Genomic DNA, 14243 nt, shown 5'->3' on the forward strand with positions numbered 1-14243 from the left:
CTGGGTTCTAAACCCGGCTCTGCCACTGCCTCAGGAAAATCCAGCTGTGCGCCTGATTCCCCATCTGCCAGCACCGCCTGTCCCCAGCGCACACCGCGCCAGCCCCCGCTCCCCACCGAGCACCGCCAGTCCCCAGCGCACACCGCGCCAGCCCCCGCTCCCCAGCACACACCGCCAGTCCCCAGCGCACACCGCGCCAGCCCCCGCTCCCCACCGAGCACCGCCAGTCCCCAGCGCACACCGCGCCAGCCCCCGCTCCCCACCGAGCTCCGCCAGTCCCCAGCGCACACCGCGCCAGCCCCCGCTCCCCACCGAGCTCCGCCAGTCCCCAGCGCACACCGCGCCAGCCCCCGCTCCCCACCGAGCACCGCCAGTCCCCAGCGCACACCGCGCCAGCCCCCGCTCCCCACCGAGCACCGCCAGTCCCCAGCGCACACCGCGCCAGCCCCCGCTCCCCACCGAGCACCGCCTGTCCCCAGCGCACACCGCGCCAGCCCCCGCTCCCCACCGAGCACCGCCTGTCCCCAGCGCACACCGCGCCAGCCCCCGCTCCCCACCGAGCACCGCCTGTCCCCAGCGCACACCGCGCCAGCCCCCGCTCCCCACCGAGCTCCGCCAGTCCCCAGCGCACACCGCGCCAGCCCCCGCTCCCCACCGAGCACCGCCAGTCCCCAGCGCACACCGCGCCAGCCCCCGCTCCCCACCGAGCACCGCCTGTCCCCAGCGCACACCGCGCCAGCCCCCGCTCCCCACCGAGCACCGCCTGTCCCCAGCGCACACCGCGCCAGCCCCCGCTCCCCACCGAGCACCGCCTGTCCCCAGCGCACACCGCGCCAGCCCCCGCTCCCCACCGAGCACCGCCTGTCCCCAGCGCACACCGCGCCAGCCCCCGCTCCCCACCGAGCACCGCCTGTCCCCAGCGCACACCGCGCCAGCCCCCGCTCCCCACCGAGCACCGCCTGTCCCCAGCGCACACCGCGCCAGCCCCCGCTCCCCACCGAGCACCGCCTGTCCCCAGCGCACACCGCGCCAGCCCCCGCTCCCCACCGAGCACCGCCTGTCCCCAGCGCACACCGCGCCAGCCCCCGCTCCCCACCGAGCACCGCCTGTCCCCAGCGCACACCGCGCCAGCCCCCGCTCCCCACCGAGCACCGCCTGTCCCCAGCGCACACCGCGCCAGCCCCCGCTCCCCACCGAGCACCGCCTGTCCCCAGCGCACACCGCGCCAGCCCCTGCTCCCCATTAAGCACAGCTCCAGTGTCCAGCATGTGCTTGAAATGGGGAGCAAGAGCAGAGAGCATCTTCCACGGGAGTCCTTCCTGGGGGCTAGGTCAGAAAGCAAAGGCCAGGCCATCCTAGGGCCCTTTGGCAGGACGAGGCTTTGGCACCAATTCCCACACACTCCAAGGCAGGTGAGGACACTGACAACTCACCTCACCGAAGCCTCCCTTTCCCAGGACACGATACTGGCGGAAGGTGTTCTTGGTGACTGGCTGCCTGCGGAAAGGCAGAAGAGGCTGGCATGAGATGAGAGGGGGCGGGGAGGGCCCGGGCTGCCCTGACCTCAGAGGGCTAGGCCTGCAGGGCTCCGGGGGTGCCGTGCTGAGTGAGGGGTCAGCACCTCTGCTCCCGCCGGCCTGGCTTCAGCCAGAAGGCCAGGAAGGGCTGGAGGGCCCCTTCGGGCAGCCCCCGGGCAGTCAGACTTACCTCTCCATCCATTTCCACTGCAGGAAGCGGTTGAAGTAGATGCTGTCGAGGTAGTCGGCGAAGGGGGCCACACTCAGGAAGTCATGGATGAGCCTGGGAGAGAGGGGTGGGCCGGAGGCTGCTGGAAATGCTTCCCGGAGGAGAGCGGCTCACCGCCCAGTCGCTGCAGGCCCTGCCAGGGCAGCCAGGCTTTGCTCCAGTGCCCCTGCCTCCACGAGGGCCCTTTGCTCCAGACGTGCAGGGCCGGGAAGGGCCTGGCCCGTGGGCTGGTGCTGCACACAGGCCGTGGTGCCAGCTGCCCCTTAGCACCATGCCTGTGAGGGCAGGGAGGCCGGTGCGCTGCATCTCCAGCACGGGGGGAGCGACTGAGGTGACCTAGCCTGGCGGCTGGGACCCAGGCCAATGGCTGGGAGGGAGGAGCCGAGGGACCGGCAGGCAGCCTGTTCCAGCCCGTGGGAGGACAAAGGCTGAGGAGAGGGGACCCTGGTGACCTGGCCAGCCAGTTCCATTCAAGGGGGAGGGCCCGGGCCCAGTGACCTGTTCACCTGGGCCAGCGAGAGGACGCCCCCCTGGAAGGAGAAAGCTGCTGGACGGGGCAGAGAGCAGGCACAGCCCGCCTGGTTGCAGGGAGGACCTAGATGTGCTGCGCTCTGGGAGGCCAGGCCTGAGCGCCCAGAGAGTTTCCTGGACTGGGTTCATAAGAACGGCCAGACTGGGGCAGCCCAAAGGTCCATCTAGCCCAGTGTCCTGTCTGCCCACAGTGGCCAGCGCCAGGTGCCCCGGAGGGGGTGGACCGAAGACGATTTGTCTCCTGCCATCCCTCTCCAGCCTCCGACAAACAGGCCAGGGACACCATTTTATCCCCCGGCTAATCGCCTTTTACGGACCTAACCTCCACGATGCTTAGTAACCCCTCCTGTTGGGTCCGGCTGGAAGTCGCTCCGGGCCTGCTCCCTCGGAGCCAGAGGCAGGGGACTCCCCGCAGTGGCCCACGAGACACAGGCAGGCTTAACCCCGAGACAGAGCGCGCCCTCGAGCAGGGCTGTACGGCCCAACGGGGACTCACACAGGGAGTACGCCACACGAGAACAGAGTCCTGATCCACCATGTGGCCTTCAGCGCCCCCTGAAACGCAGGGGAGCAGCCCCAGGCTGCACTCACGCCCCCTCCCCTCCAGGCTGGCTACGTTCCGCCCCTTGCAGCGAGATTCAAAGCCCCGGCACAACCCAAAGCGCTCCTGCGAGGGCCACTGGCCCAGCCCACCCGCGGGGGCCATTCCGGGAGCACGCACTGCCCAGCGTAACCTCTAGCCAGGCCCCCGCTGCCCCAACTCACTTGGTTGATTCCTTGAATAGCTCCTTGCTTGGCTCCTGCTCCAGCCTCTCAGAACAGGCGCCCACCAGCGGCAAGGAGACTTCAGGCACGTGAGCCACGCTCTGGGAGAGGAGGAGCGAGTCAGACACGGGGGCCCCGCCAGTCGGAGAACGGAGTCCGCAGGAGCCCACCAGCGGTCTCGGCCTGCTCCCAGGACACAGTGACGTCAGGCACATTTGTACCTGGGGCAGGGGAGGGGCTCTGCTCCCTCCGCCCTGGCTACACGGGCACGCCCCTATGGAGGGGTGCTTCTCCTAGGCACTAATGCAGGCACCTGCTTCCCTCAAGCTCAGCGGGCAGGGAGCAGCCTGCTCGGGTCGCTGCTGTACCTGGGGGTTCAGGAATCTGTCCATCAGGTGCTGCCCACACTCCCTCCTCTTCTCGTCCGGAGTCACTTCGTACTCGGCCTGTGCAAAGAGAGCGAGGCTGGCAGTGCGCCCCTCGGTCAGGGAGGTGGCAGGGCTGCCTGCCAGCAACAAGACCCCCAGGGAGTCCAGATCTCAGGGCAGCCCCAAGCTTTCCCGAGCTCTTCCTTGGACAGCAGGTGGCAGGGAGGGCTCTCGGCCAACTGGCCCCGGGTTCTCCGGAGCGGGGCAGCGCGGTGCCGGCAGCTGGCACTTACCACGGCGTCCAGGAATGAGACGCAGCGCGACAGCTCGGGCCGCGTCTCGCAGAACTGCCGGAAGAGCAGGCGCCCGATAGGCTGCTTCTCACACAGGCTGCGATAGTCCCGCTCTGTGGGCGCAAAGCGGGGAGTGAGCGTAGGGACGCGCCCACGAGAGCTCACGCCACTGTATGATTTGCTGAAGGACACGCCCCTCAGGCTCCTCAGCAAAGCGAGTCCACGGACCAGGCCAACCGAGAGCACTGGGACTCCCTAGGCTGAGCTGGTTATGCAGGCGAAGAATCTCCCCTCTGCGGTGCCCGGAACTAGAGCGTGGCCATAGACCGGACCGCCAGTCCCGGCTCGACCCGCCTGCCATGGGCCCATGGGCCATTCTCTTCACCGCTAGAACGTTGGGCCTAGTTTCCTCCAGGAACCTGATGTGGGTAGCCTCACTATGCAGACGTCCCAGCGGGGCTGGCGTCTGTCTTCCATCCCCCAGGGAGACATGGGCTGGCCACGGCCCAGGCACCCCCCTTCTCTTTGCTAGCTTGTGTCTACTGAACTCCTGCCCTCACGCTGCTCTCGGAGCTCTTCTGCAGCCTTCCCGATTTTCCAGCCTGCTCCGTAACGGGTGGGCTCCGGAGCGGGACATGATGGTAATGCCGCCTCACTATGTCCGCTTGTACGCGCAAGCGTGGCGAGAGCGCTCAGCCGCCTCCCGGGGAGACATGGCCGACGGGTCATTCCTACAGGTGGGATTTTGCATTTGCCACGTGCTCGTGCTCCGCTTCCCAGAGCGCTCAGCAACCGTGCCCTGCCCCCCCAGGCAGGGGCGTGCTTCCTTTTCCAGCCTCCAAGGCCGTTTCAGCTCAGTGGTAAACGTTCGGCGGGGTGCACAGAGAACAGATTCCTGCCCACTCCATCTGACAGGCTGCTCACTTCCCATGACTCGCTTTGGTCTAGGGCAGGGGTGGCCAGCCAGCCTATGCTGCTCCTCGCATTGGTACCAAATCCAGGGCTGGAGCTGCAGGTGCCCACGTTCCACTGGGCCAGAGGGTGCTCACTGCTCAACCCCCAGCTCTGCCCTAGAGCCCTTCCCCTAGGATCCTGCCACTTCCCACCCTCTCCACTGAGCCTGGCACCCCCTTGCTTCCCCCTCCAGTGTCTCCATTGAGAGCTGATCCCAGGGGGAGATGAGCATGACTGGGGACACAGAACTGGTAAATTCCGGCTCCTTCTCGGTTTAGCTTGGCCACCCCTGGTTTGGGGCCTTAGTCTACATCAGGGACCAGACACCTGGCCCCGCCAGCCGCAGGGGCTCCGTCCCCCGCTGGCAGAGCAGCCGGCCCTCACTGCTCACACCACCGGTGGCTTTGGAAGGGACATGCTCCCCCACTATGGGCGTGGGGAGCCCAGGAGGCACTCCACTGCCCCTCAGGCCAGGGGTCCCCACACGGCTCTCAGGGCTGGCAGCCCCGCCCCGCCCGACACACTGTGGGCGTTCACCCCCAAGCAGCAGTTGCTTCTGAGGAAGCTGTGGCTTCCGGAGCGGTGCAGAGCTCAGAGAGCAGCTCCAGCTGAGGGGGCCCCACCACTGCCTCGCTAGCAACGCCATTTCCTCCGCCAGGGGGAAGGTGAAGGGTTCACCACTGGTAAGGTCAGACCCCTGCTGCCCCCACGGCCCCAGCGCGGTGCAGGCCTGCTGAGAGCCCGACTTGTGCCGTGGGGGTTTGAGCTGAGTGATGCCGAGGGGCCAGCACCCCCCTGGGGCGGGGGGTGGGGAATCAGAATGCCTACACCTGGCACTGTAGCCAGAGGGGAAAGCCCTGTGGGAAGCCAGGATGCGGAGCTGCCCTTGAACGGAAAATGGAGCCCAGCAAGGCAGTGGCGGGGCCCGGGGGAGCGGATGGGACAGTTCCCTGTCGACAGGCAGTGCGGCAGCAGATGGAATGCACTGCTCTCCGAGCCCACTGGCCAGAGGGCTGAGCACCCGGAGGCCAGCTGAAGGACAGGCATGGCCATGGAGCCGGCTCGGCCGCCATCCTCAGAGCCACACGCCCTGCCTGCCCCAGAATCGCAGCTGCACCCTCCCTGCCCAGCGAGAGCAGGCTGGGCTGGGCAGGGCATGGGGGGCTGAGCCAGCAGCTTACAAGCTGGAGTAGGCCACTGTGGCTCACTTCACACTGCGATAAGGAAGCTCCACCCACTCCCCGTGCCACCGTCCCGGTCCACATGGGACCCCAGAATCCCCACATGATGGGGCTGAACTAGCTATTACCGCTCGAGAGACCCTCTGAAAACAGCCCGCGGCGAAAAATCAAACAGAACGTTGGGCACCGTTACAGAAGGGAGAGAATAAGACGATCTCCTATGGCCTCTAAATGCACTAGCCTGCGAACCCAGCGCTGCTCGGGCCCCTAACTCATGAGCGGCTTTGGTTTAAATGAGCGATTTTCTAACACAGGGCTGTTCACGAAGTTCCTTGTTATCTTGGATTTCTTAAAGGGCTGTTCACATTGTTTTGAACAACATTTTTTAAATGTTAATTCTGTCCAGGGTATTTTTGCTTGCCAGAGCCAGGAAGGCAGCAGACTGGGCCCTCTCCCCTGGCTCCTGGCAAAGGGGAAAGGCCTGCATTGAGCCCGAGTGAATCGGGGGCGGGGGCGAGACTTTCCAAAAGGGCCCCTGGGGGAGTGGGAGGCTCGGGGCTGCAGGAAAACACCCCCAGCCAGCCCCTTTCACCTGCCTGGCAAGTCTCTTTTGTTTGGTTCGATGACTTGACTGCCCTGGTCCAGCCAACCCTCCTGTTGCTTTGAAGTGATCAGAGGAAGCACTGTCGGAAGGGGGTGGGCCAGTTCCTGAGCAGCCAGACACACAGCGGACGACATGCCCACCCTGAGCACATGGGGTCACTGCATCTCAACAGAGAATGGAATCAGAAAAGGGGAATGCAAAGAACCGGTCGCATGAGGAGCAACGAATCAGACTGGGACTCTGCAGCTTGGCAAAGAGACTCCGGGGGAATATGACCGAGGTCTAGCCAATCACGGCGGGGTGGAGAAAGCAGGTAAGGAAGTGCTGTTTACTCCTTCCCACTACACCAGCACTAGGGTCACCAAATTAAAGAAAGAAGCAGCAGGTTTAAAACAAAAGGGAGTAGAGGTTGTACCTCCCTAAAGCGTAACTCCATGGCCCAGCAACGGCCACGGATGATCCTGGAGCAGAGAGCCAAGGGGCAGGGAGGTCTGGATTCCCACAGTGGGGCAATGGTTCTCCATCAGGGGTACGTACCCCTACGGGATGCTGAGACCTTCCGGGGGCTAAAGCAGCTCGGCGAGAGATTTGCCTCATTTTATCACAGGCTGCATAAAAACCCTAGTGGAGTCAGTCCCAGCTACAATTCCCTGCCATGACTCGTTTATACGGCTCTGGGTGCGATGCATCTGGAACGGACAGACGATACGTCTGCACCAAGAGAGCTACTGCACTCCATGGCCAAGGGAAGCCAGCCTTTCCCCGTGCGAGTGCGCTCGGTTTTCTATCAGACTTCGGAAGCAAGTGAGATGTGTCTGGCGAACCCCCAGGTACACCAGCCTCCTGGAGAGGTTGGGGGCCCTGAAGGACCTTGCGGGATGTGTCCAAGGGGCTCAGAGGAAGCATCCTTTGCACACTCCCCCTTGCTCGGCACACATCTGGCAGACCTATGGCCCACCACAGAGCAGCGCGCCCAGTGTACCCCATGACACATGACTCACAAATGCATCAGACAGAGCTAGCAGCAGCATGGATGAACTGCCAGCCGGGTAACCAATAAGCACCCCAAGTCTCCACCCACCCCACGTGCGAGAGGGGAGAGGCCAGCACTCAGCACCCGGCAAACAGCCACCTCACCGAGCATCTGCCGGAGATCTTCACACAGGCTGATGTGTGGGAACTGCAGCATCTGGCGCCATTTCTTACTCTTGCCCTTCCTGTTCCCGCCGCCGCCTGCAGAAGACAGAACAGACATGGCACCGAGGCAGTCAGGAGCAGGCCCAGCCAGCGTCAGACGCGGCAGCAGACACACCCCACTGCCCAGACACACTGGGACAGTCACAAGGCAAGGCACCTTGGGGTTCGGAGTCCCGGCTGCAGCTGGCAGCCTGCATGACAGACCCCACCTCCTGCTAAGGGAAAGAGAAATTACTCCGGCCCCCCAGAGAGGAGCAGGAAGTCACGAGCTCCTCTGGCTAAGCATTCCCAAGGCGCTATCTGCATTTACTGAAGGGGAATCTCAGCCAGGCCTGGGAAAGGCCTAAGAGCACCTAAGGCCGCCCAGTGTGTGTCAGCCGAGTTCTAGCTCCCAGGCCGAGCGCCGACGCCATCTCGGAACGGATCCCCGGCCGCGGGGTAACGTTTCCCTGGCACTGTGACGTTTCCTGCCTAGCACACGAGGCGTGAGGCTACCTAGAGCCCAGGCTTCCCCTCCAGGGACGAAAGGGCAGGGCCTGGGACGGAGACACGAGAGTTCCTGCTCTAATCCCAGCTCTGCGGCCGACTCACCGGGGAGCCTTGGGCAAGGTGCTCCAGCCTGCACTCCTGCAGACCGGGACCCACGCCCAGGCAGGGAGCAGGGTAGGTCAGTGTCTGGAAAGCAGGTCCTGGTGCCAGGCGCCCTTCCAGCCTCAGCCCTGGTAAGAGCCCAAGGGAGAGCACTCCAGCACTGTGCACCCAGCAAGTGTCCAAGAGCTGCAGGGTGGGACACCCCCCGGCACAGCCGTCTCTCCTCCCACCCAGCTGGCACAGCTCCTCCCACCGACTCAGGCACAGCAAGGGTTACCCATGGGCATGCTCCTGCCTGGCTGGAATAGTCCCCTGCCCTCTGCTCCTGGGCTGGAGTGCCCAACCTTCCCACCAGCCACAGACTGGGCCTGCTCCAGCTGGGCTGGGAGCAGCACCCCCCCCCACGGGGCCCCACTGGTTAACCGTGGCCAGTAAGCCTCACCCATTAAACATTCACATCCTTGCCCTGCCAGTAGGGAGCCCATAGGACCCCTCTGGACGGGGCCAAGGGACAGGAGCCCGGGGCGGGAGGGGGCACGGGGGACACTGTACCCAATGGAAAATCCCCAGGCTCAGAGCAGGACCAAGCACTCCAGCTCTGGCCAGCCCTTGGCACTGCTGCTCTCCACAAGGGCTGTTGACTCAGCTTGCTCCTTTGGGGCAGAGAGCTACGGCTCCCTTCACCCCTCCCCAACACTCAAAGCTGGGGGCAGCCATCCGGAGGAGACATTGCAACCCCTGCCCTAGGCCATGCCCGCCAGCCCTGGATAAAGCCGAATCCCAGCCCGGAGCACCTCGTCTAGCCGCCCAACACATGCAGGCCGGAGCCCCGGGGCCCATGCGAGTTTGCTGAGCACCGCGCCTGCCCAATAGCTGCAGCTTTGCTGTGCAACCGAACAAACCCAGGAAGGAAATGACTCAAGGCCCAGGGCAAACAGCGATGGGAAGGAGCCAGAAGCAGCCAGAAGCACCTTGTTCTCAGCTCCAGCCTGCAGTGGTAGACCAAGGACAATCAGCGATGGGGGTGGGCCCAGAGCAGGAAGGGCAGACACGGGCGTTGGGGGGAGGAGAGCTGCAGAACTCTTCCACCTGGCTGCTCGAGAGGAGGAACTGCAGCAGCAGGGCGCTGGCTCCCTGTAGCCTGCCCTCAGTGGCAGCAAGCACGTGGCAGCCTGGTGGCGAGCCAACCACGGAGGCACTTCAGCCAACAGCCCCTGCCTTCAGAGGAAGGAGCCAGGGCTGCCCAGTCTCCAGGGGGAGCAGCAGGCCATGCCTCTGGAGCAAGAGTGAGGAGTTCCTTGGGGAGAGCTTCGCAGCCTGGGGGCCACAGCTGCGCCCCTCCTGTCTCCTGGTTGAGGAGTCCCTGCAGCCGCCCGCAGCACTGGGCACGGTGTCGGTCCAGGCTGGGCTGGGCGGCAGGCTGCTCTCCCCCCCACAGAGCTCTGCTATTTGGCCCCAGAAGAGGGGGATGCAGAAAGGTGGCAAAGCTGCCTATTGCTCGGGCCCACCCAAGCACCCAGGCCAGCACCGTCCATTCTCAAAGCACAGCTCTTGCCAACCCGGGAGGGGTGCCTCCCCCAGATCCAGCACATAAACCCCGTGGCCATGCTTAGCGGCATCACAGGGACCCCCAAGAGCAGCCACCGGCTGAGCTCCTTGCCGGACAGCTGCCCAACACTGGTGCAGCGGCTCCATTCCCTCACGTGCGAGGAAGAGGCTCCAGCCACTGAAGCTGGTCAGCGTGGGGCAGAGCCTCTTTGGGCGCACTGGAGAACTGCCTTCCCTCTGAAGGCTGCCAGCATCTCCCTTCAAACACCGGAGCCAAGACCCAGGCCGCTTGGCTTGCCGCTTCGGACCTCGCCAGCATGGCGGACCGGGAGCCTTCGCCTGGCCTGGGCTCTGCCCCAAGCCTGACCTGTCAAGCACCTTGTGGAGCTTCTCTGCAGGTCCAGGTCCCTATTCAGCTTGTGCTCCCCCAGGGTCCCGGCTGTTCTTTAGCATCAGGCCAGATGGCACCTGCAGTTCAACTAGTCCAGTAGCCACCTCTAATACTAGTGGGGCGGACTAACCGATAAGTAAGAGCTCACCGGGTAATGCTACGCACTACACGCATGCCCCGTCCCTGCCAGTAACATTCTTAGCAGACTGGCCAACAGCCTGGCTCAGTCCGGGACCTACCCCCGCTGCAGCTCTGCATTTCAAGTGTCTTAGGAGCTGGGTGGGGAGGCAGCCTGGCTCCCGCCGGGTCCGGGACCTACCCCCGCTGCAGCTCTGCATTTCAAGTGTCTTAGGAGCTGGGTGGGGAGGCAGCCTGGCTCCCGCCGGGTCCGGGACCTACCCCCGCTGCAGCTCTGCATTTCAAGTGTCTTAGGAGCTGGGTGGGCAGGCAGCCTGGCTCCCGCCGGGTCCGGGACCTACCCCCGCTGCAGCTCTGCATTTCAAGTGTCTTAGGAGCTGGGTGGGGAGGCAGCCTGGCTCCCGCCGGGTCCGGGACCTACCCCCGCTGCAGCTCTGCATTTCAAGTGTCTTAGGAGCTGGGTGGGGAGGCAGCCTGGCTCCCGCCGGGTCCGGGACCTACCCCCGCTGCAGCTCTGCATTTCAAGTGTCTTAGGAGCTGGGTGGGCAGGCAGCCTGGCTCCCGCCGGGTCCGGGACCTACCCCCGCTGCAGCTCTGCATTTCAAGTGTCTTAGGAGCTGGGTGGGCAGGCAGCCTGGCTCCCGCCGGGTCCGGGACCTACCCCCGCTGCAGCTCTGCATTTCAAGTGTCTTAGGAGCTGGGTGGGGAGGCAGCCTGGCTCCCGCCGGGTCCGGGACCTACCCCCGCTGCAGCTCTGCATTTCAAGTGTCTTAGGAGCTGGGTGGGGAGGCAGCCTGGCTCCCGCCGGGTCCGGGACCTACCCCCGCTGCAGCTCTGCATTTCAAGTGTCTTAGGAGCTGGGTGGGGAGGCAGCCTGGCTCCCGCCGGGTCTGGGACCTACCCCCGCTGCAGCTCTGCATTTCAAGTGTCTTAGGAGCTGGGTGGGGAGGCAGCCTGGCTCCCGCCGGGTCCAGGACCTACCCCCGCTGCAGCTCTGCATTTCAAGTGTCTTAGGAGCTGGGTGGGGAGGCAGCCTGGCTCCCGCCGGGTCCGGGACCTACCCCCGCTGCAGCTCTGCATTTCAAGTGTCTTAGGAGCTGGGTGGGCAGGCAGCCTGGCTCCCGCCGGGTCCGGGACCTACCCCCGCTGCAGCTCTGCATTTCAAGTGTCTTAGGAGCTGGGTGGGCAGGCAGCCTGGCTCCCGCCGGGTCCGGGACCTACCCCCGCTGCAGCTCTGCATTTCAAGTGTCTTAGGAGCTGGGTGGGGAGGCAGCCTGGCTCCCGCCGGGTCCGGGACCTACCCCCGCTGCAGCTCTGCATTTCAAGTGTCTTAGGAGCTGGGTGGGCAGGCAGCCTGGCTCCCGCCGGGTCCGGGACCTACCCCCGCTGCAGCTCTGCATTTCAAGTGTCTTAGGAGCTGGGTGGGCAGGCAGCCTGGCTCCCGCCGGGTCCGGGACCTACCCCCGCTGCAGCTCTGCATTTCAAGTGTCTTAGGAGCTGGGTGGGGAGGCAGCCTGGCTCCCGCCGGGTCCGGGACCTACCCCCGCTGCAGCTCTGCATTTCAAGTGTCTTAGGAGCTGGGTGGGGAGGCAGCCTGGCTCCCGCCGGGTCCGGGACCTACCCCCGCTGCAGCTCTGCATTTCAAGTGTCTTAGGAGCTGGGTGGGGAGGCAGCCTGGCTCCCGCCGGGTCCGGGACCTACCCCCGCTGCAGCTCTGCATTTCAAGTGTCTTAGGAGCTGGGTGGGGAGGCAGCCTGGCTCCCGCCGGGTCCGGGACCTACCCCCGCTGCAGCTCTGCATTTCAAGTGTCTTAGGAGCTGGGTGGGGAGGCAGCCTGGCTCCCGCCGGGTCCGGGACCTACCCCCGCTGCAGCTCTGCATTTCAAGTGTCTTAGGAGCTGGGTGGGGAGGCAGCCTGGCTCCCGCCGGGTCCGGGACCTACCCCCGCTGCAGCTCTGCATTTCAAGTGTCTTAGGAGCTGGGTGGGGAGGCAGCCTGGCTCCCGCCGGGTCCAGGACCTACCCCCGCTGCAGCTCTGCATTTCAAGTGTCTTAGGAGCTGGGTGGGGAGGCAGCCTGGCTCCCGCCGGGTCCGGGACCTACCCCCGCTGCAGCTCTGCATTTCAAGTGTCTTAGGAGCTGGGTGGGGAGGCAGCCTGGCTCCCGCCGGGTCCGGGACCTACCCCCGCTGCAGCTCTGCATTTCAAGTGTCTTAGGAGCTGGGTGGGGAGGCAGCCTGGCTCCCGCCGGGTCCGGGACCTACCCCCGCTGCAGCTCTGCATTTCAAGTGTCTTAGGAGCTGGGTGGGGAGGCAGCCTGGCTCCCGCCGGGTCCGGGACCTACCCCCGCTGCAGCTCTGCATTTCAAGTGTCTTAGGAGCTGGGTGGGCAGGCAGCCTGGCTCCCGCCGGGTCCGGGACCTACCCCCGCTGCAGCTCTGCATTTCAAGTGTCTTAGGAGCTGGGTGGGGAGGCAGCCTGGCTCCCGCCGGGTCCGGGACCTACCCCCGCTGCAGCTCTGCATTTCAAGTGTCTTAGGAGCTGGGTGGGCAGGCAGCCTGGCTCCCGCCGGGTCCGGGACCTACCCCCGCTGCAGCTCTGCATTTCAAGTGTCTTAGGAGCTGGGTGGGGAGGCAGCCTGGCTCCCGCCGGGTCCGGGACCTACCCCCGCTGCAGCTCTGCATTTCAAGTGTCTTAGGAGCTGGGTGGGGAGGCAGCCTGGCTCCCGCCGGGTCCGGGACCTACCCCCGCTGCAGCTCTGCATTTCAAGTGTCTTAGGAGCTGGGTGGGGAGGCAGCCTGGCTCCCGCCGGGTCCGGGACCTACCCCCGCTGCAGCTCTGCATTTCAAGTGTCTTAGGAGCTGGGTGGGGAGGCAGCCTGGCTCCCGCCGGGTCCGGGACCTACCCCCGCTGCAGCTCTGCATTTCAAGTGTCTTAGGAGCTGGGTGGGCAGGCAGCCTGGCTCCCGCCGGGTCCGGGACCTACCCCCGCTGCAGCTCTGCATTTCAAGTGTCTTAGGAGCTGGGTGGGGAGGCAGCCTGGCTCCCGCCGGGTCCGGGACCTACCCCCGCTGCAGCTCTGCATTTCAAGTGTCTTAGGAGCTGGGTGGGGAGGCAGCCTGGCTCCCGCCGGGTCCAGGACCTACCCCCGCTGCAGCTCTGCATTTCAAGTGTCTTAGGAGCTGGGTGGGGAGGCAGCCTGGCTCCCGCCGGGTCCGGGACCTACCCCCACTGCAGCTCTGCATTTCAAGTGTCTTAGGAGCTGGGTGGGCAGGCAGCCTGGCTCCCGCCGGGTCCGGGACCTACCCCCGCTGCAGCTCTGCATTTCAAGTGTCTTAGGAGCTGGGTGGGGAGGCAGCCTGGCTCCCGCCGGGTCCGGGACCTACCCCCGCTGCAGCTCTGCATTTCAAGTGTCTTAGGAGCTGGGTGGGCAGGCAGCCTGGCTCCCGCCGGGTCCGGGACCTACCCCCGCTGCAGCTCTGCATTTCAAGTGTCTTAGGAGCTGGGTGGGGAGGCAGCCTGGCTCCCGCCGGGTCCGGGACCTACCCCCGCTGCAGCTCTGCATTTCAAGTGTCTTAGGAGCTGGGTGGGGAGGCAGCCCGGCTCACTTCTGGCTCATGCTTGGTCTGGGAGCTCAGAACCCCCCAGACTTGCTGCTGCTGCCCCGCGCTGTTGCCTCTTTATCAGAGGTAGCAGCACAGGGCGACAAGCAGCTGGTCCATGAGGGGAGCTGGTTTTTAAACTGGCTCCCCTTGTGGACCAACTCTCTCCTGGCACCCCACACTGCTGCCTCTGGTACACTAGCTGCCAGCCCCGCCCCCGGGGACTATAGACTAGTCGACTAACCGGTAAAATCTCATGAGGTTACTCGACTACTCAATTAACCGATATTTAACATCCCTGCCTCTGACAGGCCAACACTTGATGCCTGAGGGAAACTG

The 14243-nt window shown here is 65.2% G+C and overlaps 1 protein-coding gene across 8 annotated transcripts in view; it reads right to left on the reverse strand.

The window, feature by feature from the left end:
* Nucleotides 1–14243, reverse strand: part of GRK6 (G protein-coupled receptor kinase 6) — a 38129-nt gene that overhangs the window by 19092 nt on the left and 4794 nt on the right. For 6 of the 8 annotated variants that reach the window (XM_075916005.1, XM_075916009.1, XM_075916004.1 and 3 more), the window contains exons 2-7: nt 7580–7675; nt 3704–3816; nt 3411–3488; nt 3043–3143; nt 1708–1800; nt 1434–1497 (exon numbers count right to left, since the gene is read on the reverse strand). In XM_075916005.1, coding sequence (XP_075772120.1) covers nt 1434–1497; nt 1708–1800; nt 3043–3143; nt 3411–3488; nt 3704–3816; nt 7580–7675 — 545 coding nt within the window. Of the gene's footprint in view, nt 1–1433; nt 1498–1707; nt 1801–3042; nt 3144–3410; nt 3489–3703; nt 3817–6434; nt 6601–7579; nt 7676–14243 lie in introns of those variants that run through there. The other 2 variants (XM_075916003.1, XM_075916008.1) reach the window with 2 other exon arrangements.

Source organism: Pelodiscus sinensis, unplaced genomic scaffold (assembly GCF_049634645.1).
Source record: "Pelodiscus sinensis isolate JC-2024 unplaced genomic scaffold, ASM4963464v1 ctg167, whole genome shotgun sequence".
In the NCBI taxonomy this organism is placed as follows: domain Eukaryota; kingdom Metazoa; phylum Chordata; order Testudines; family Trionychidae; genus Pelodiscus; species Pelodiscus sinensis.